Raw genomic sequence first — 23595 nt, forward strand, 5'->3', positions numbered from 1 at the left:
CTGGCTGAGCTGCTGTCGCTCCCAATGGCTTCCACTGTGTTATAACGCCACTGACAGCTGACTGTGGAACATTTAGCAGAGAGGAAGTTTCACCACTGGACTTGTTGCACAGTGGCATCCTATCATGGTACCATGCTGGAGTTCACTGAGCTGCTGAGAGCGAAACATTCTTTCGCAGATGTTTGTAGCAGCAGTCTGCATGCTGAGGGGCCTGGATTTATACACCTGTGGCCATGGAAGTGATGGAACATCTGCATTTGATTATGTGGATGGGTGAGTGTTGTATTGAAATTTTCAAGCCACAGCAACACTTATTTTCATAATAATGATAGAGTTTAGAGCAAACTCAGTTATATAGTATAAGAGCCACAGGTTTAACCTTTGGAATAGCATTTATTTCTAATTCAATATATTTCATCGTTTTTATTTATTCTTCAGATGCTAAAACCTAAAACTTTACAGGTTCAAGTTTTTCAGGATCCTTCTCTTAGAAGAGGCTCTTTTTAAGCAAAGCATTCTGTCCGAATGAGGAAGTGGATCCAAACATTAGCAACCTGTAACTGAGCATTATGTGGGCTCTGGCCACCATCCAAAAGATGAAATGTTGCTTTTAGGTTATTACTTTTTTCGTCTTTCACTTTATAACTACTCATGAATGTAACATAAAATTCTTGTTCCGTCTGTCGGGGCTAATCAAGTTCATGCCATCAACATATTTCATATAACTGTAGCTTGACATTTGCTCTGTTGTCAGAGCCATAAAGAGATGGTGAGGACAAACCAGACTGGATGTCTGCCATCTATAAATCTGGTTGGCTGCCCTTCTGAATTTGAGTGGCTTCGGCTGATAGCTGCACAGTCCATGTTCAGGGCTTGTAAGGTGCCTCTAGGTATGCAGAAGATACCATAATGTATAATGCATACACTTTAAAGCACCTTATCACGCACTCTGTCCCAGCTTTTGTTCACACATTGGGTGCTAACACCCCATCACACAGTAAATCCAGCAGGCACATCGCAGTCTAAAGTCCAGCTGTGGCCTGCTGCTCTGTCTCAGTGGCAGGGACAGGGCGTTCAAACTGCAGCCAGATGGGGCTTCATGTTGACAGCTGCTCACATTCAATCTCTTTTTGTCCCCCCCCCTTCTTTGTCCAACAGGTGGGTTTGTTTAACTTCCGCCCGTCTGTGCGCCCTGTCCCACTGGAAGTTCACATCCATGGTTTTCCAGGACAGCACTACTGCCCCCGCATGGCCAGCATGAACAAGCCCACCTTCCAAGGTTCACTTCCACGTTCACATGCAAAAGTTCTTTATGCACATTTCTATGATATCTATCTTCTTTTAGTTATTACAGCTATGTGGTTTATGGAGCTATATATCATATTAGCTCCAAAATGTCCCAGAAATATGATTGATTTTAAACATTTTAAAAGCAGTTCAAGTTTTCTTTTTAGTGTTGCAGTCTCTCTGTGTCTGAGATAAGTTGTTATATCGTAAAATTTGAATTATTCATTCAAATTCAAGTACCACACTTTGTTCGGGTCAGCTGACTTTGATTCTGTATCATGAAGATCCGTCTCAGCAGAAAGTGGTTTTGATCTCCAAACAGTCACCAAAGAGAAATATATTTTTTTTACCAACCCTTTTAGTTATTATGCTGTATTTTGGGCTCTTTGCAGCAATACGCAGTCATTCACCAGCCAAGCCGGTGCTGATTTTTGTATCATCGAGAAGGCAAACCCGCCTGACTGCCCTGGACCTGATCGCCTATCTGGCTACAGAGGACAACCCGAAACAATGGCTGCACCAGGATGAGAGAGAGGTAAGCCCACACCCTGAGCAGGAACAGCGTTAATGATCCATCTGTCTCAGACAGGTTGTGTTCATGCACAACACTGAGAAAACAGTTTATACTGTTATACTGTACAGAACAATGAACTCTGTGGCCATTATATGGCCTGCCCAAGCAGCTTCACTGATTAGACAAGAAACCTTTCAGCTCAGTGAAACATATGAATGAGAACTGCATCTCCTGTGTAGACTGAACATGACATAAAGTAACATCTCCAGCTTTAAGGTTGGCTTACTCAGGGGCAGTGCTAATGCGGCAGAGAAGCTGCACATGGAGTGAAATATGAACACATGTGCTGTTTCCTTCCTTTCTAATGTGTTGTGTTTTCCAAGCGCTCAGCTCCTTTCCCCACCCTCCTCCTCCTGCTCCTCTTCTTCTTCTTTCTAAATTGTGCTGATGCTATATTTTTCTGTGAGTGCTGGTAAATGTACAATTACAGATGGAATGTAACATAACTCATGCTGCAAAAGCCTGCGTTATGCTCCATTATAATGTGAAAAATATACTGTCTAACACAGTGTGCGCACAGTGGTATTCTTTATCTGCCAGTTGGCCTTTGTGTTATATTTCCTCTGTTAGCTGCAGTGCTTAACCAGCTACTCACATGCTCTATCAGTAATATACTATTCATTGTTATCTCTCATCATGTTATCCTCAAGCAAAAAAATGCACTTGCCACACTGAATATATGGACCATTTTGCACCACCATTATCAGGACAAACTTTGCATTGGGTGGTGTGATTAAATTTGATTAATTGTTTCCTGTGTGACGTTATCAGTCTCTCTCATGGTTCAAGGAGGAATCTCGGCCCACTCTTCTTTCCAGCGCTGCTTCAGCTCATTGAGGTTTGCAGCATTGGTTTCTGCACAGCTCACAGAAGGTCACACCACAGCATCTCGGTCAGGCTGAGGTCTGGACTTTGACTGGACCGTTGCAACACCTTGATTCTTTTCTTTTTCAGATGCTGACATCATTCTGTTTGACTTAAATTATGCACTAATTGAAGGTTGATTTGACTCTGTATATAACAAGGTTAATGGGAAGTGTAACCAGCGGCTGACTTGCTACTTTTGGATGCTTTAGGCCTCAGGCTCTTGGAAGAGAGCGTGTGTTCCGAGACCGTGTAGATACCCATGTGGAGACAGACGAATGGCTGACATCACGATTCCCAAGGACTGTGCTGCTGCAAATATGCAGCTTGTTAGAGCCACAACTCCAGAGAGAAACACACCGATCAAACCCAGTTCCACCACACGCCCAGGTCCTCACCACCCTTGGATTTTTGGCCAACAACTACAAATTAAGAGGGACTTTCATGCCTTGGCTGGACTGCAAACATAATGGGAGCAATAGACTGCACACATATACGCATCAAAGCACCCGTGCTGTTGTGGAGCGCACTGAGCTGAAGGCCAGGTGGGTGTGTCTCCATACAGCGGGGGGGCAAACTGCTCTATAGCCCAGAGAAGGCATGCCAGATTTGCACAATATTGCCATGAACGAGGGTCTCCACCTGAATGACAGATTTTCCTTTCTGGATCTCTGAAAGCAGAACTTCAGTCTCAGAGCCCCTAAAGTTGTTCTTTTTGCGCCTTAATGCCATTCTCATGACTCAACACTTCCTGGCACAGGAGCGAGGAAGCACAGCCTTATATGGTATCATTTAGGGCGTGGAGTATGCAAATCTACTATCCTCGTGCACGTGCACTTAGATACGCACGAGTGGCATTCATCATTTACGCAGGTCGTTTACACACTTTTTCCCAAGTTAAGAGCGTTTGTTGAATCTGACGTGGCGTGTTCGTACGAGACCTTCGTACGAAAATGGGGGAGAAATTTAGAATAAGAATATGAAAATGTTGTTGCATGACGCCCAATGTCCTGTTGATGAGCCAGTTTCAGCCCAGCTTTAGCTGTCGGACAGACGGCCTCACATCTGACTCTAGAACACTGAGGCCTGCAGAGTCTGAGATGTAGCTCTTTTTCTAAGCACTGCACTTTCTGACCTTTGGTAGAACGCACATGTTCACTACTTGGAAGATTGGCAACCGCCCGGAATGTTTTCCTGTTGTAAAAAGAATCCTTCATATTGCAGAATGACTGACTACAAATTGTTTGGAAATGTTTCTCTGAGATCACTGCTGATGTCTTTTTTCTTCTTGCCGTTGTGTTAACACACACCTTGAGGCTACGAGCTGAAACTCTCCTTTTATAGATGTGCTCACGCTTGCTGATGATCAGTTAATCAGGTTCACCTGTCAGCTACTCGCTCACTTAACTCATGTAGAAGCATTCAGGCTGTACTTAGATTTTCACACACTGCTTCTGCGTTTTGATTTTCTTTTTTTCTTTTTTTATCATCTGCTGAGGACCAGAGGGTTTTCTTCTTCATGATCTCTTGATATGTAAAACCTTCTTGGAAAGAAGGTGTTCTCTCTTTTCCACAACTGTAAATCTTCTGTAATGCCCTGCGGCACAAGGGACCATTATTTTACAGCTTTATGCAGGCTGAGGTCAAGAAGTTCTAACCATGATTTACTGGCAAACCTTTCCAACTTTCACTTTTGTCTGTAAGTATGCCCAGATATGCATTAGTTATTCAACTATAAGATTTCCTAGTTTAAAGTGCTACGACTGAAACTGCTTTAGAGGGGTGTCTTGAAACATTGGCCCAGTTTCTGATGTGCGTGTGTGTGTGTGTCTGCTGCCTGCCGCTCCCTGCTGCTTCTCTGTGCTGGCCCAGGTAGCAGTTCAGCGCCCTGCTGTTTGACTGACAGGTTTCTGCTAATAGCTGCTTAACTCTCACTGGGGGTCACCCGCAGCTGGGAATCCCCTCTCAGAACTGATGGCTTTTTCTTCCTTCTGCCCCACGTCAGAACCCCAGCTCCCTCACACAGGGCTGGATTGTTAGTTTGCTTATTTCAAGTCTCTAACTAGAAATAATCAAATGATTGAAAGTTGAGATTTAAATCACTGACTGTTTTATTTAATTCATCTCCGGGTAGGAAGCTGTTGACTGAAAATGGAATTGGATTAGAGATGAAACGTTTTTTTCAGTGTTTGCGTTTCTGTTGGGTGGTGCTTGTGGAAGCAGCTACAGCAGCAGTAACTTGTAGTAATCGTTTTTCACATTGTTCTGGTTTGACAGCTCTTCTTTACAACGCTGTTGTCTCATTGAGGTTTGCAGGGATGTGTTTAAGCACAGCTCTGTTCCCCAGGTTTTGCTCTTTAGAACTGTTTAAACGTATATCTTTCAGCAGGTACCAGAGGAGAACAACATGGAACATTTAGAAAAAGATCAAAGAGGTTTTTTTTAAGATAGGATAAACAGAACAAACATGAGTGATTTTAAAGGAATAGATTGTTTTTGCTCTTAGCTCGCCTTTGATAAATCTGACTATACTGATGAGAGTACAGGGAGTTGGTGCTACAAGCAGAGAAGAAGGCCAGTGAATTCAGTGCCCAGAAAATGTCAACAACAAGGGAAAAACCTTAGCGTATCTAAAACGTCCTGTTTTCCATTGTTCAATCCTAATCTGTAATGATTCTCAGTGATCTTGTCTGCAGATAGAGGACATCATTGCCACAGTAAGGGATTCCAACCTGAAGCTAACACTGGCCTTTGGGATCGGTATGCATCACGCAGGCCTTCATGAAAGAGACAGGAAGACTGTGGAGGAGCTGTTTGTCAACTGTAAGATTCAGGTATGACCCCCAGTGCTGTGAGATTTAAGCAATGGAATGTCCTTGTTCTGAGCTGTTCTCAGATGAGAGAGGAAGTTCTTTACTTCATTTAAATGATTTACTTGTGGTAATTTTGTCATGAAATCTGTTAGAATATTCACATTTTCCCCTTAAACAAAGATAACAGACTCTGATACAGTCACTTACCGACACACTGTGCTCCAAAGCAGAAAATGATCCGAATCATAATGAAAGTGATAGATACACTGTACAATCTGTTTACTCACATTTCATTTTAATCATTTTGTTTACATTTGATGTTGTTTATTTCTAAACAACAATGTATTTTCAATCTGTCTTTGTTGACAGGATATGTACCTCAGCCTTTTAAGGTTGCTGTAATTAAACCTTTACTTAAAAAACCTACTCTTGATTCAGAAGTGTTGGCTCATTATAGACCTATATCCAATCTCCCTTTTATGTCTAAAGTTCTTGAAAAAATAGTTGCAGCTCAGCTTTGTGATCATTTCCACAGAAATAATCTGTTTGAAGAGTTTCAGTCAGGATTCAGAGTGCATCATAGCACAGAAACTGCACTGCTGAAAGTTACCAATGATCTCCTCTTAGCCTCTGATAGCGGACTTGTGTCTGTGCTTGTCCTGTTGGATCTCAGTGCTGCATTTGATACGGTCGATCACAGTATCTTATTACACAGACTTGAACATGTTATTGGGATTAAAGGAACTGCATTAGGCTGGTTTAAGTCATATTTATCTGATAGATTTCAGTTTGTTCTTGTAAATGAAGAATCTTCCTCACACACCAGAGTAAGTCATGGAGTTCCCCAGGGTTCTGTGCTTGGACCGATTCTTTTCACTTTATACATGCTTCCATTAGGTAACATTATTAGACAGCATGGCATAAATTTCCATTGCTATGCTGATGATACCCAGTTGTACTTATCTATAAAACCAGGTGAACCCAATAGGTTGGTCAGACTACAAGCATGTCTTAAAGACATAAAGACCTGGATGACTCAGAACTGTCTGCTTCTAAATTCAGACAAAACTGAAGTCGTTATCTTTGGACCTGAGCGCTTCAGGGAGAAATTGTCTAGCTATATAGTTACTCTAGATGGTATTTTCTTGGCTTCTTGTACTACAGTGAGGAACCTTGGAGTTATTTTAGTGTATAAGAGCCTTCAGTTATCAGGCTCCTCTCTGTGGAACCAGCTGCCAGTTTGGGAGGCTCAGGTGATCCTGAAACATCCCATAGTTAAGCTGCTATAGGCCCCAGCTGGTGGAGGCAGATGGCCACCCTTCCTGGTTCTGGTTCTGCCAGAGGTTTCTTCCTGTTCAAAGGGAATCGTTTCTCTCCACAGTCGCCTCAGGCACGCTCAGGACGGGAGATTGGACTGAAGACAAGTTTCAGTGCAATCTGTTGGTTTCCTTAGCTAGGAAATGGTTTTTGAATTGGCTCTGTATGAATGAATTGGAGTATTTTGAAATTAATTAACTGGATTTGATTGAATTATGATTACAATGAATTGAACTCCAATTGGCTTGAATTGGCCTTGAGATGACATTTGTTGTGATTTGGCGCTATATAAATAAACTGAACTGAACTGAATTTTAACAGGTTCTGATTGCCACCAGTACTCTGGCATGGGGAGTGAACTTTCCTGCTCACCTTGTGGTTGTCAAAGGAACTGAGTATTATGATGGCAAATCTCGACGTTACGTGGACTATCCCATTACAGGTACACATTCATTCAGGGTTTACACTCTGCATCCCTGTGACACCTTTGTGTTTGTGTATGTAAATGAAATATAGGCTTGATGAAGTTAAGAAATGATCATTCAGACTTTATGCTGTCTGGCTCTACTTCTTTTGGTTGTTCTTCTATTACTTTACAGTCACAATTTTATTTAACCTTCCTAATCTGACTGATGCAAAGACTTGTGTGAAAATGATTTCAGAGTGGGAGAATTCTCTCAACATCACATCACTGTTCATTGCAGTTTATTTCGATGTCATTGGAACATTGTGTAAAAAGCAGCAGCATCATAATGATGTGCTGCATGTGTATTTGTAGATGTGCTGCAGATGATGGGACGAGCAGGTCGTCCACAGTTTGATGACCAGGGCAAAGCAGTTATTCTGGTCCACGACATCAAGAAGGATTTCTACAAGAAGTTCCTCTATGAACCATTCCCTGTTGAATCCAGGTAAAACGCCTGCATGAGCAATCATCTGGCTGCCCACATGTGACTGGGAATGATGATCAACACCACCTGCTCTACATCTTGTTAGTCCACAAAAGGATGACCTCCGTTTGCCTTAGACAGTGAATAACATTACTTAGCCAGGCTTGTTCACCTAAATGTAAACATAAAAAAAGCACCTTAAAGATTATCTCTGTGCTTCAGCAGTTTCACTAATTCCAAAAATCTAAGTATGCAGGCAGCTGACATTTGCAGTGAACATAGCTGGTAGGGCTGTGGTAGGGGTGGAGAGAATGTTTAAGCATGAAGTGGGAAGGTTAGTTTCAGCCCCTTAAAGGGTTAGTTCGCCATTTTGCACATTAAGCCCTGTTTTTAGGTAGTCTGGGGTGAATTATAGATGTTCTGATCACAATTTGGACATTTGGTGCTGAACGGAGCATTTAGGTATCCACTGCTGCAGCCCCCCCACCTTTGCATTGAGTCAATGACCACTCAAGCAAACAATCATAAAACGGCATTAAACTTTCGTTTGCAGAGACATGAAACTCACCGTGTGGTCTGTGGTGGACAGCGATACGTTGGCTCGAAAATCACCGCGAAATACGCTTCCAGAGAAGTTATATTACCATTATTGTCCGTCTTCATTGATTTGTATTGTACACAAACAACGCACTATCGCCACCTAGTGGCCGGATGTCTTGCTGCTGCTATTCAACGGTGTCCGGAAAAATAGGTCCACCAAATGCTAAAACAATTGTTAGAAGGCACATTTCGCTGCGATTTTCGGGTCAATTTCGATAAATTGACCCGAAAGAATTATCTTCTCTAGAAAAACTGCGTTCAAGTATTTAAAACATTACAACAATACATGCCCAGTAATATTGTTGTAATGTTTTAAATACTTGAACGCAGTTTTTCTAGAGAAGATAATTGTTTTGTATATGTGATTATCGTCCATTGACTCTTTTGGGCTTTCACATGCGCGAGCCTACAACTAACCGGTGAGTTACATGCTGTTTATAAAGTTGTTTTGTAACGTCCCCATGCCAGTAATGTGAGAACCATGCATATGGTTTTGATGGTAAGGCTTGTGACTTTATTGTCGGATGGTTTATAAAGTGGTGTGACGTTTCTGCCGTGTGCAAGTTGTTGTTTTACGTGGAAGGGTTAGCGCTTGCCCCTTAGCCACCACGTATTAGCCTCGCATGACAGGCTGAGCAAACAGCGCAATCTCCACACAGGGAGCGCAGATTTGCACCTGTCTGTGTCCTACTGTCAGTATTTGACAACCTCTAGCAATGGAAATGCGCTTCAAATGCCCCGGAGTTCCCCTTTAACTATGGCAGTGTCTCTGGCTTTAACCTTATTTATTGTATTTAAACATTTCAAGTCTAAGAAAGAACACACGGGGATTTAAATGGAAAAATATATTTTGCTTATAAAAGCTGTAAAAAACAAGTCAGTTTAATGTCCTCAGTAATTTAACGACACTTTACATAGCAAGTTCAGTGTTATGGAGATAAATGTAACGATTCCTTTTTGACCAAAACCATGGCGACAGTGGACAGAAAAACTGTACTTTTAACAGGAAGAAGCCTTTGGGCGCACGACCATCTTTTTCTACTGGGTGGGTTGAGGGGAGATTGGAGATGATCAGCATGGGGCCTGGGTTTAGTGGTAAACCCCTGCCCAGATCTCGGGACTTGGTCGGACGGATTTCATGCGAGAACTCTGTCTCTCCAAGTCCAGCGCTGATACTTGACATGTGACCTCCAATAAATACTTTGTTTAACTTAAGACTGCTCCAACTGGTTCTTGGGCTTCCAATATAAAGAATCGGGTCTAACAGGACAGAGTAAGGACAGTGAGGAAACAGGATGAAAGAGAAAAGAGAAATGCATAGAGAGTAAAGGAGTGTATTTATTTAAAAGTCAATGAACTGACCAACTCATTTTCATTTTCTGGTGCTCATAGCCTCCTCAGTGTGCTGTCAGACCATCTTAATGCTGAGACTGCTGCTGGAACCATCGCATCCAAACAGGACGCCATGGACTACATCACCTGGACCTACTTCTTCAGGCGGCTGGTGATGAACCCCAGGTTAGGAGGAAACACACTGACTTGACATCCTAACACCAACAGCAGCAGTTACTGCAAAGCAAAACGAAGGCAAAGCTCACGCACTTGGATACATTCTTGGACAAAACACACAAGCTAGTTAGAGGAGGGCCACATGGTCCTTCTGACCAACATCTGCTGTGTAGACGAAGGCTTTTCCAGAACATTCCAGCCCGTTGGTATTTTCACGGCTGTCAGCCCACATTAACCACTGGCTGAATGATTCTAAGGCAGGGAGATTATACCCATACAAACCTGAAAAAGCCAGTACTGACAATATTTAATGTTTGACCGTTCCAGAGGAAAAAGAAAACAAGAACAAGAAATCTTCAGACAGTATTTCTGTTCATCTTTTGGCCGATGTGGACAACATCCTGCTTTTGAACTGGACCATGCACGTTGGAATCATTCCCTTTTTGTCCAGCGTTTACTGTGCTTGCCAGAAGTTTAAAAAAACCTCACTAATCTTTCTAAGGCCTTTGATAGTAGTACAACTGCAATAGCATTCAAATATACGATCAGCATTAATAGTAATGATACCTGATTTGGTATTGTTGTCATTTGGTGTTCATCACAGTGCTGTTAATCAGTCACCCTCACAAATGAATGAGCTTTTACTTTGAACACACCCGGAATGGAATACTTTAGGTATTCAAATCATCAGACGTTGATTGTTAAAGCAATACTATGTAACATTTCTACCTTAAAATAACAGCTTGAAAAAAATTGTGCGGCTAGAATGCAAGAAATATTTATGAAAAAATGTTGACCCGACCCGCTTCCCGACCCGCTTTTAAAAAAAAGTAGCCAATGGTCTTAATGAACATCCTAGCGTCATTGGCAACGCACAACGGACCTCATATAGCCTACCTGCATTCATTTTTAAGGTGTTAAAATTGTAAGATGGCATTGCTTGTAAGTTTATGTTGACAAACTTGCCCCGCTTCAGCATTCAAAAGTTAAATTAGTGCTCAGCATCTAAAAGAATACAATAGAGGTAGCCTTCCCACAACAATTGGCTATAGGCAACTTCGTCACATTGGATGAATAATAAAAGCTCTCACATCACATGCACAATATATGTCTTTATTAACGTATGTCTGTGAACGCGTGTCTCATTTTAGACAACCAAAAATATATGATCAGGTCGCATAAAGACATCTATGGTCTGTTTACTCTTTGGCTGCGATGGCTTCCCGGTGCCACACTTGTGACGGGCCATGTTGGTCGTTCCAGTTTTGTGACTATCAAATGCATACATTGCTTCACATGAGGTGCACATGACAAAGCCTGCACTTTGCTCATCATCTTTGATGATCTCGGTGAATGAGTCCCAAACCTTACTTTTTCTGCGTGTGTGTTTGCGGAGCTTCCACTCTCCCAACTTGACCTTCTCTCTTGCCTTCTCCATACCTACTTCTGACCACGTACCATGTATTTATTTAATAGAACATTGTGTCTACTGTTTGAATTACAAACGTTTACCACGTTATTTTTTAATGTTTATCTCAAACGACAAAACAACCCGACCGATTGCAACCCGAATATCATTAAAAATATTTTTTTATGACCCGCAACCGCGGGTGACTGCGGATGCCTGCAGGCGCCCGCTGGCTTCGGGTCAGCCCGCGCATCACTGTCTCCTATGCCCTTCGGGGGTGTGACTTGGAATAACTGCGCTATGTAACTTTGCTGGACCGGCCCGGGAGCTGAGCGGAAGTACTTCGACTTGCTTTCTGGCACACCTACCGCAAAAACAAATAGACCCCTCTCACGCTCCCAGGTACATTTGATTACTCTTACCTTCTCAGTCGACATAGCTTGCAACTTCTGACTCCTCGCCGGTTCGTCAACAAACGTGAAACGTGAAAGCGAAAGGGTGTTGTATTTACGACAGTGTAACCGTACATTACCTCCAAGCCTGTAGGGGGAGCTCCATAATGGGCTTTTTGAGAAGTTACATTGTATTGCTTTAACCCCCCACTCATCCTTCTGTCCATCCTTTGATGCTTATCTGGTATCCAAGGTAGGAGACAGCAGTGTTGTGCCAGTTCACAGCTTTTCTGAACTAGTTCAAGTTCAGTTCATACATGCTCAAAGTGAACAGTTCACGTTCAAAGTTCACAATTTTAATTCTGAACTAGTTCAAAGTTCAGTTCATTTTACTTTTTTCGTGAGATATTCAAATAAATACTTTTTTTCACACTACGAGCTAGAAATCCCTATATGTTCTTTGAAACTGCTCATTGTAGACATTTGCTCATGACTGCAATTGTGGGTTTCTTACCAGGTGATGAAACTTGCAGCAGGTCAGACAAGGTAGACCAGTTCTATACTTAGTGCAATGAAATCTACCAGCATTTAATTAAAAAAAAGAATATATAATATGAAATGCCGTCGGGGTCTTGGTTTGCAAGAGTGTAAAATTGTTTTAAATGTTCATAAGGAGAATCTGTGTCTGTCTCCGTGCCATCACTTCCACTAGCCTTTCCACCGCTCTCTCTCTCTCTCTCTCTCTCTCGCTCGCTCGCTCCTCCAGCCCTCCGCGCTCTCGTCGTTGCCTGCTACGCGGCGTTGCTATGCCTACCCCGCTCTGCTGCAATTCATCACGGGTAAAGTCGTGCGGAAGTCAGTATGTTATTCAATTATTCTCAGCCGGACACTACGTTGCCCGCAATGCATTGCGCACACAATGTCAAAACCATTTCTGTCTGGTGATACATGATTTAAGCGGCACCAGCGAGAATACAGGAGGGAGGAATTTCTCTCGTTGCGTTTCAAAAGAGAAAACAGATGTCACTCAGTTTTCAATGGAAAACAAAACGTTCATTTACAGTGATGTCTGCCGTTCATGACACATAATGTGAACTCATTCACATTCAAGTTCTTTATTAAAAAACGTGTTGCGTTCAGTTCAACGTTCGCGAAAAAATGAGCGTGTTCAATGAACGCGTCCTTTTGAACTCGTTCACGCACAACACTGGGAGACAGTCCATATATCTTCTCTATAGTTCTATGGTATCCTTCTTTTTGTAGAACATCAAACCCTGTTTCCAACAGATCAGCCCAGACGCCGCAAAGGAAATCCATTTCTGCTGTATCTGTTCTTTTATTTAGTTTAGTATTATTTCATTCCTGATCAAGATGAAGAATAAAGCATTACGGTACATGCTGTAACAAATCCCCTGTCTCATAATGCCATGTTAAAGCAGGACAGCACGACTGGTGATGTGCTCCATCTGAGCCAGTGAATTCCTCCCACGTTACCCCAGGGCAGGGCTGGACTGGCATCTGAAAAGGGCCCGGGCACTTTGATCACTGAGGGCCCAGCGCGCGCATATATATACACGCACACACACACACACACACACACACTTGTGTCTAATTATCATTAATCCTCCATTTAATCCTTGCAAGGTGTTCATGTTTTTGTTACATAGAAGATATTCTGGCCCAGTGGACCTGGGACTAAAGGAGGGGAAAAAAAGCTGCTGTGCACCCTCATGTTCCCTTCATCCTGCTTGTGAAGTTCTGAGTATCTTTGTTTTTGAGGATAAGAGATAGAGAGAGGAGGATAACTAACTTTATTTTCCAGATGATGAGCCCTGGCCAGTGAATCTCATTGTGAAAAAAGTATTTATAGCATTTCCCTCAGAAAAACCTGAAAATGGGTCCCACAGACCCAAGCCAGGGATAAGCAAAGCAATATTTCACCAACACACACAACACTGTATAGAAAAGGAGCACCAGCACCACACACACACTGTTGTATGTTCTAAGTCTTACTGAATCAAATTAAACATGTAGTAATAATTTCCCGGGTTCAATTCAATTTTATTTATTGCTCAAAATTGCTCCAGTCCACAGATACTGTCAGTGAGCTTACTGAATGGAATGTTAACCCCCGCCCCCCAGGCATAAACTGTAATGCAGCTTGAGACTGATCAAAAGAGCCTAAGATAGTGCTTATGTCTGTGTGTTTTTCTCTCGGACACGTCATTTTTTTCACCACAGCAAAACCAAAAAAAAAATAAATCAAGTGGGTATTTTTGACTGATTTGAGAGAGTGGGGACGACAACTTCAGTTTTAGTTTTAGTTTCAGGCAACACATGGGAAAAACGCCGAAGCGGTGAATAGCTAATCTAGGTAGTTCTAGAGGGCACTAGCAGAATTTAAACACACTATCTTGTGACAGCTCAAGACAAAATGGAAGATTTATATATGCTTGCGCAACATTACAAGATAATGCATGAAAATATACCAAATGGGTATGTCTGTGACTGATTTGATGAAGTCAGGATGACAACTTGGTCTCGGTTTTAAACTTTCAGGCAATGGGAAACGAAACGCTGAAGCGCCCAATAGCTACACTGCATTGGCTAGCGGGTGTGTTGAGATGAATTCTAACCTCAATCTCTCCCTGCTGGGTCACGTCTCCTATCTCCGTCTCCCCCTCTTCTGGTTCCCCAGCTGGAACAACCATCTCCTCCTCCTCTGGTTCCCCAGCTGGAACCATCTCCTCCGCCTCCCCCTCCTGTTCATTCTCCACCACCTGTGTGCTCGTTGATGATGTACCGGCGGCCCCACTAACCGAACCTGAGCTCGAGCTTGTGCTTTTAAAAAACATATCGGTGAATTTAGCACATTTTACTGCGTCGTCTCTTAGTTTTTGTTTTCTCTTTTCTTTACGTTTGTCATGGCCACTCTTTTGTTTCTCCATTTCGCGTCCTCTTTATCCACCAGAGCTTTAGCCGGATATAGCCAAGTCAGCTAAACTTGGGGTTACAATGATGATGATGACTTGGGTCAAGTGGGCCTGTAGGGAGGGGCGGGCCTTTGACAACGTTAGGCATTCTCATTGGACTAGCGCTCTGTGCGTCAGGAGAAACATCCAATGGGCCCCGACGTGTCATTTTTTTTTACCGTCGCAGTCAATAAAAAATATAATATATATATGTATATTTTATTTACGGCCCTCGGAGGGCCCAAATCGCGGGAGGGCCGTTCGGGATATGCCCGAACGGCCAGATAGCCAGTCCAGCCCTGCCCCAGGGAACTGGGACAGTCTCTGTAGAGCTGAGCACAAACTGAGACTGTGCTTGCTGTACATCCATCACTGCTAACAACTTACTTGGACAAAGACTGGTTGGCGGCTCAGTTACTTTTACCTGCATGGCTGAGTTGAGATTTTACCAGAGTGACAACATTAGTTCATATCAAACCAAATTGTGCTGCAGACTGGAAGAGACGAGCTAACGCACTGAGCAGATTGTTGAAGCCATAGGTTGTTTGCAACTGTGAGGCCTGAGGTTCTGATGGTGAATAACCCAATATGCTCCGGATGTTAAAAAGTATGGTCACATACGGTTCCACCTTCCAGAGGTGTCTCAGTCGTCGAGTGCATTTGCTCTAGCTCTCTTCTTTTCTTTTCTTTTTTTTTTACCCGTTGTCCTGTCCAGCATTATGGCAGCACAATTGTAATCTGAATACCGTTTATGCCAAACACATTTGCTATGCCAAGGGAAGCTTTATGAATGTAGAGCTCCCCTTGATGCCCATCCACTGCTTATTTATTTATTTATTTATTTATTTATTTATTTTTGTTACAATATTTAACATGTGATAGTGCCAAACCGGACCGGAGGACAGAGAGAGAGGGAGAGCGAAGAAAAAAAAGGAACAGATGCATGAAGAAACAAACATAGAAAACAATGAAAAATCAGACAACCAGCTCCTACACCTGTAAAACAAAGCTGAAGACAATGCACGGCCTCTGTGGGGAATCCAGCCTTGGAGGCACCAGGAGCACCTATAAGCAGACAAGCAGAGAACAAACACACAAACAAACAAACAAACAAAAGAGCATAAGTAGCAGCAATCACATATAACACAACTGTGGGTACAGATGACCTCAAACCACAGGACAACACAACAACTGCTTACTGCTTAGCGAGCATGCTACTGGGCTAATGAATGTGTGTGTGTGTGTGTGTGTGTGCGCGCGCATGAACATGCAATGCACATGGCACAGGTCCCACATGCTTAGTTATGAGTGTACAAGTGTATTGGGCCACAATGCCCCCCCCCCAGCAATCAGAAGCAGGCCGAGAGGGCCCCCAGGCCAGGCCACCAGCAGCCCCCACGGAGCACAGAACCCGGGAAGCCCACCGCAGGGACAACCACGCATCAGCCCAGAAGACAGCAGAGGAAGCCCCCGGACAGAGCCCCCGGACAGAGCCCCCGGACAGAGCCCCCGGACAGAGCCCCCACAAGCATAGGGCTCTAGCTCCCTTCTAAAGCTCCCTTCTAACGCCCATAAGGCCCTCTGAGTGTGTCACTGATGAAGGTCGAAAGATCCTTTCAGAGTTGACATGAAGCCTAAAGATAAAACAAGCAAATGAAGGAATCCTATGAAGGGATATTGCTGCATTCACCAGATGATGTAAATGGCAAAAACAGCATTGTCTGAGGAATATTAATCTCACTTCCAGCTGGCGTTGTGTCCGACTCACAGAATTCAGTTAAAGTTGCTTCCAGCATGACAACATATTTGTCATCGATGCGGCTCCTTTGATCAACAAGGCTTAATCAACACCCTGAAACGGAGCTTCATAGTACATGAATGATGACATTTGATGTCGTAAATTTTTCCTCTGAATGTGCACATCCCCTGACAGCGCTATTTCCTGGCAGCTGTGTTGTATTTCACCAGTAAAATCTATCACCACTGCTTTGGGCTTTGATCCCCACAGCACATACAAACACACCAGAGGGGTCCCATGGGGATCATTAGTGGCACATTTCCCTGTGCCATCAGGAGCCCAGTGGTGATGATGCTAATGGCCATGACCTGATCTGATTGGCCCTGCCATTGGTAAAGATCTGTGAAATGTGTGCAGCGATAAACACATTCAGGACTGTGCAGAGTTAACATGTGGACCAGTGGGAGTGAAAGAAACACTTAACATTAAACACACATTAAACATCTCAACTGCTGCTTCCAACCCTGGAATAAGGCTGGCATTACTCTTCCCTGCTCCTTACTGCAGGAGTTATTCTTTTGTGTGATGATCATTCTTTGTTTTAATGGGACATGAGAAGTAGACCATTCTTCAGAGTGTATGCATTATGCAGATAACTGTAAAATGATGCCCCCCCTCCACCTGTGGACGGCCTTATTAGTATTCATTCATGCTGTTTTCTTTTGCTCGGCCACCTTCAACTCCAGTTCAGTGCCTTCTTTTTTCATCAACAACATAAAACAGGGCATGGCAGCGTAATCTATAGGCATAGTCACGAGGCAGACCAATTATTTACCATAAACTGTTATTCTGGCATTTGCATAGCGGCCATGGTGGCTTCTTCTGTTCAGGATGTAGTTGAGTTGTCATTGCTCCTGATGATCAGCTGTTCCAGAACAAAGTTTGCACCCTGTAAGAACTGCTGTACAGCAGGAGACCACCCTGCTGTGCTAACAGCTCAGCCATCAACACGTTGAGCCTTTTACACCACTGCTCCTTTTTCAACTTCAATTACTCCCCTTCTTGTTTCTCCAAAGATTTTCCTAAAACCCACCAAACTTGAACATCAAGTTAACTTTGACTTAGTTTAATGGAGGGACTTTTGACTTTGACATTAGTACATTAAATCATTTGTTTTTAATTGAAAGGCAAATAGGAAATGTAGCAAAAGCTTTATATTTAAAAAAAACCTGTTTTCTCATTATTAATGTATTAATGCAGGGTAACTGTTGCAGTTTTCTAAGTAAGTCAGATTGGTCATTTCCAGCAGCACAGCCAGGGGGCGGGTAATAAGTAAACTATGGGCTTTTTCCTCCTCTCAGCCATGATATCAGCTGAAGAATCCTTCATTCAGGGACCCCTGGTCAATGATACATTATTACATGATGGATCAGATGGCACCCTTCTTTCTCTTCACACTGATTTTGATCTCAGCTTCACACCTATAAAGTATCCTGAATGCACCTTGCACTGTTGCAACCATGAACTGGATGGAATGTCAGCTCAGTTCCATGGGGCTCCTCATACATACAGGATTTCACTGGTGGTTGTAAAAAAGGGGCAAAAAGGTGCTGGAAGTGTTAAGTCTGGCATCTGTCACCCACAATGTAGTGCCTTCTTAAAGCTGAGGTCAAAGGTTGAGCTGGAGCGTTATACTTGAAACCTGATGTGGTGTTTGATGGGTTGACTGATATTTAGTTTAATATGGAGTTATTTTCCGAAGGTCCAGCAGCAGACTGAATTTAGCCCCGCCTGGCACCTTAAGGCACCTTTGCATTGGCTTCACATGTCAGACCCACTGCCTACATCAGTCTTTCATACAGGAAATAGGAAACTATGTGTGTAGACAACATTTTGGGCTATGTGGTCTTTCTGTGTAGAAGTTGTTGCATGAAAGGAATTCCCACTACTCACACTACATCATCTGTGTTGTTCAGCTACTACAGCCTGGAAGACATCAGCCACGAGTCCATTAACAAATATCTGTCCAGCCTGGTGGAGAGGAGCCTGCGGGACCTTGAGTGCTCTTACTGCATAGAGATAAAAGAGGTGCGTGGCAGGGTCGCTGTATGGGAAGTCATTTTGTTTGCTTCTAAGTTACCACACATCTCTAAACTAATTGTCCTTTCTATTCATGCTCCAGGATGATCGAACCATCGAGCCACTGACTTATGGGCGCATTGCCTCCTATTACTACCTGAAGCACGAGACCATCCGTATGTTTAAAGAGCGACTGAGAGCTGAGTTGCCCATCCACGAGCTGCTCTCCGTCCTCACGGTGAGTTTCAGGTTCTGAAAATGCAGAGGCGCTGGTCTGTCTCTGTGCGATCCATGTGTGTGAGGGGAGCCCCTCTGTGCCGCCGAGCTTACCGTGGGGACCATGAATCAGTGTTTCCCAGCCTCGCAGCTCGGACACTTCTGCCCTGCATGCTCTACGTTTCCTACTTCAACGCACCTGACTTGCATCCAAGGCTCAGCTCGTCATAAAGCTCTGCAGAAAGCTGCTAATGACGGATCCTTGCCCACAACATTTAAACATATCAACATATCAAACTGAATTCTGACGCCAGTGAAATAAATGGAGTCCATCCACTGTTTTCTGATTGAGTTTTGAGCTAAATGTTAAGTGTGTAAAAACGACTCGGTGCCTTGTGGCTCTGCATAGAGCTGTCTGCAGCGGCACCTAATTGCTCATGTATGTGAGACAGCATCTGTTCAGTGACAGAAAGACATTAAAGATTTGTCCCCACGAGCCCTTTTCCAGTCGCATGTTGGCAAATAATCAAATGAACAATAAGGCCGCCACACTTTTCTTGTCCAAATGTTGACTTTGCTGGACATCAACCTATATTAATGGAGAGCTCATAAATTCTTTAGGCAGGATCCATTCTTTATTTTACTCTTCTTTTCTTCTTTTCTTCCTAATTCCTTTTCTTCAACATAGCATCTATCTCTTGCCTTTTTAAACATGGTGGAGCAAAGCATTGCTCAAACGGGTGTTGTAGGAGCCATGTTTTATTTATGAACATTTTCACTGCCAAGCCACAAGGCGGCAGTTTCTCTTTGGTGCACTGACCTTTACCGGATGTTGGCGGGGGGTCAGGCAGGTTACATCAGCGTACTCAGTGTGGCACAGGGGATGCTGATGAGTGGGAAGCAAACAGTTTTCGACCTAACTGTAGCGACCAATCTGTCGCTACTGGATGCTGATTGTTTAGTTTTGACGTGTACTTCGGGCAATAATCCAACGAAACCTTCCTTTTGGCTTGAACTGAAGGGTAACCACTCTCATTATCACTATATCCCTGTACTGAACCATTTATTACCCACCCCAGTAAGGTTCTGATGACGTAGGGCCCTTCATCCCGACTGTTAACTACCTCCCAAGGTTCCATCAGTTTAGATGCATTGGTGCCAATTAACAGATCGACATCAGAATTTATGTGAGGGATTTTAAGCTCTTTCAGATAGGGCCATTTGGTCAGCTCCTCTTCACTGATGATGTTGTCTGTGGAGACAGGCATCTCTTTTTGAGTAAACACAGTGGGACGCTGATAGAAATGTTTGCCAGATAAGTCTGAAATCTCCAGGCCTTTAATAATGGAACTTGTTACTGTTTTATCATGACCCATGGTTGGTGAAAAGCTGGCCTGGTTGTCCTCTGCAGTCTTTCTTAGAGCATAGCAGGCTGCACTGGGAGAGGAAACCGCTCCGAATAAATGGACAGTCATACGGTATTCCATGAGATCTTGTTCCAGATTACCTTGAGGCCACCACACAAAACGCAGAAAGTCCACATGTTCCTTTGTTACCTTTACTTGGTGGAACATGGCCTTTATGTCTGCCATTAGTGCCACATGATCCTGCCGAAACCTCATCAGGACCCCTACCATCTCGCTGGTCAAAGCTTTCCCTGTCTGGCTGGATGTTCTCCTTCTGCACAACCACACCCCAGTTAGGATCTCTGGCTGGTTCTGCGCATGTCTGCTGTGAGGTGTTCACACCGTGACTTCTGATTGGTGGGAGGACGATGACATGCTTCTGAGTCACATGTCTGCTAACATTCTAGGTTTGTTTCATCTGCACACCAAATCTCTCAGGCTGTTGGAAAGCTCTTCCTGAGCATGTTGTAGTGGAAGTTGTTTTAAAATGCTGTCAGCTCTGTGCTTTTTCTGTGGGAAACAATGATAGATCCAGGTGCTCCATGAAACTGTTTTTAAATGAGTTTTCACTGAAAGTTCCTAAAAAAGGAGGACTGAGCTTTTTCAGCAGTGCATTTGAAAGTGTGGAGTCCTCTGGAGCAGCAGGATGTGGTGCAGTGGAAATGAACCACAGTCCAGTGGTTCTTGTCATGATGATTAAAGAAATGTGTCCTGCGGTAATGTCTTAGATAGCTTTTGTATCAGACTTTGCTCTCGGCTTGCACACATGAGCTCTATAGACTGCATAATTCCTGTCCGTCAGAGGGACATGTCACACCGCTGTAGATGAAATGATTGGAGCGTGGCTTCGAGCGAGCCGTGCAGTTCCTCACACAAGCCAAATATTCAAATCTTTAGCTTTCATTATAACCGGCTGTTTGCACTAAACAGCGGTAAGTCCATTCACTGTATAATTGTGTAGACATGCTAACGTCGGTCTTCTTAACATGCTTGCACTTGGACAAACACCAAAGCATGCCATGCCTGGCTGCTTCCTCCCCAACATGCTGCCCTGCCATAGGCCAGTCACCCCACCACCCCTTTCACTCCCCCTCTGGATTACAAAGCCCTTGCATCCTCCTTCAGTCTCCCCTAATTGTTACAGCGTGGTTGTTAAGGAGCCAGACCCACACCTCCCTGAGCCACTGTTTCCCTTCCCCCTGTTTAATACTTATTTTTCTCTATGGTCTCAGCCCATCTTGTTATTTCTGTTCATGTTTTTCTGTAATTTCCATCTGCATCATAAGGGGGCGCTGTTCTCACAGCGAAGTCAGCTTTCAATATTCCAGATCAGCAAGGTAAAGCTGGTGAAGCTGTGATGACCAGATGATGCAATGTTAACATTTCTGTTCAGCAGCTTTTTAGAATCCATCACAACTAGGCCAGTGTGGCCATCTAAAAGAAAATGATGAGATGCTGAATTATTAAAAAGCAGGTGTACTTTCCTGCCCTAATCCCAACCCTGCCCTGAAGTTCTTCTCCTCTCACTAATGGAGGCATCCAAAAACAGCTTCCCTGTGATGCCAACATCCCATCATGGATCATCATGGACTGCTTCAAATAAAGAATGACATTTTCAACCTTTTGAACAACTCCAGGTGGTTTTCATGCATGCTAGAAGACATATGGCTGCAGTACCACCTTTACCCTGGAACTCTAATGTATTTGATCTAATATTAACATTTAGCAGCATACTTTAACCTGTGTGCTAATGTAGTAAAACCAAAAAGTGAGTCTCTTCCGTCGTTCCGTTGTTCTCTTTCTTCTCTCTTCTTCATGTGTTTGTGCGGCTTTCTGTGTGTACGTGGCTCCACTTTGTGTCAGGTTTGCACCCCCCCAACCACACTCACACACTTTTTTCTTAGTGATACACAGACGTACGTCTGATATGAAGTCAAATAAACTAACCGTAATGCCCTCCATTCATAGCTACGTTACTGTACTTTAGCTTTGTCACTGATTGAAAACTGGAAAAAGGCCAAATTTAAAGGTAAATGTAATAAAGGTTTTCTAAAAATCCAACCTTTTTTTAATGATAATCAAGACAAAGTGCCTTGTCTTTGTGTTATTCCCTCTGTAATGACAACTTTTAAAGAGCTATAGTCCCACCTTTTTGCTCATACATTTGCAGATGCAATAGCACTGAAAATGAATCCTAGAGAAATGACGCCCTCTCCTATCCTTCATGCCAACCCCCACCCCACTCAGGGTCCTAGCCTTTTGTAACAGTGATGGATGGATCCTTAACAGTCCAGGCAAGGGGAGGGCTGTAACAAATGACTCCAGCACAGCCTGTTCATGGGACCACATTAAGCCAAAGTTGAACTGAAGTAAATTAGAGGAAAGGGGCCATGCGTGCCCACGCATTCGTCAGTATGACAACAACCAACCTGGCTGAACACACAGCCTCGTCTTAAAGAGGCAGACTGATGGAGCTTTATGGTCCTCGTGGTCATTATCACTTTACGTACCCACTAGCTTTTTCCTTTTGTTGAAATGAACGTGATGGCCGACACACTCCATCCAGAGTTACACATGTAGGAGATACGTGGTCTCATTTTCCTGTTAATACCTGAGATGATTGATTTTAAATGAATTTTCTCTTTTTAAATTCTAAAATGAATCCTCAACTTTTGATGGCATGGCTTTTAAGAAAGTTTGAACTCTTGGGTGCATCTGTCTTTCCATTCACCTAGCATGCTGTTATATTTGATCATAGTCTGTGCTGGGATAGGTTTAAGCAAAAAAGGTTACTCTTTAAAGTACTCAAGTCGATGTACATTTAAGGCTGAGTTATACTTCTTTTAACTGCCCTTGCTCTTGCGTTAATGGCTCGAGACATTTATGCTTCATTTAGCTTTGCTTGCGTGTGCTGCGTGGCGATTCACCGCCAGGACAGTAGGTGGAGTAGCGGGTTTTTTCAATGACAAGCCTACTATGATGAAAGGAAATTCACCGCCAGGACCTCTTCTGCAAGTCTCTCTTCGAGTGGATTCATCATAGACATAATATATATAATATATTATGTCTATGGGATTCATGCTCCTTCTTCTTCTTCTTCCTCGCTTTCTACCTTGGGGTTTGAAAACAGCGGTCTTTTATTAGGGGATGAAACCGGAAGATCAACACGCCGCTAGATGTGATGTAGATAGTGGCTTGTTTTTTTTTTGTTTTTGTTTTTTTTAATTGAACGTTTATTACAGATAGTATTTTCATAGAATGAATAACTGTATATCAGTACATGTGCAGATAGGGCTGGGAGATAAAACGATAATGATAGCTATCGATGAATAACTTTTCCTCGATAGAGATATGAAACATGGTCGATATACTTTTCCATAGATTCCATTTGTCCATCTTTTGACAGACAACACGAACAGCCAATGAGAACGAGAGTTGCACCGCGCTGAACCAATCACGTGGCTGGAATAGGGCCATGCTAGCAGCTAGCCGGCTGGACTAGATAGTGGCTTGTGCTCGCGTCCAGAGTG

General features: G+C 43.3%; 1 protein-coding gene across 2 annotated transcripts in view; it reads left to right on the plus strand.

Moving 5' to 3' along the window:
• ascc3 (activating signal cointegrator 1 complex subunit 3) overlaps positions 1-23595 on the plus strand; it is a 210634-nt gene that overhangs the window by 169489 nt on the left and 17550 nt on the right. For both annotated transcript variants that reach the window (XM_075464657.1, XM_075464658.1), the window contains 8 exons: positions 1159-1279; positions 1680-1822; positions 5422-5559; positions 7177-7297; positions 7634-7766; positions 9738-9863; positions 18341-18452; positions 18547-18681. In XM_075464657.1, the coding sequence (XP_075320772.1) occupies positions 1159-1279; positions 1680-1822; positions 5422-5559; positions 7177-7297; positions 7634-7766; positions 9738-9863; positions 18341-18452; positions 18547-18681 (1029 nt within the window). The remainder of the gene's footprint in view (positions 1-1158; positions 1280-1679; positions 1823-5421; positions 5560-7176; positions 7298-7633; positions 7767-9737; positions 9864-18340; positions 18453-18546; positions 18682-23595) is intronic.

This window comes from Odontesthes bonariensis, chromosome 5 (assembly GCF_027942865.1).
Source record: "Odontesthes bonariensis isolate fOdoBon6 chromosome 5, fOdoBon6.hap1, whole genome shotgun sequence".
In the NCBI taxonomy this organism is placed as follows: Eukaryota; Metazoa; Chordata; class Actinopteri; order Atheriniformes; family Atherinopsidae; genus Odontesthes; species Odontesthes bonariensis.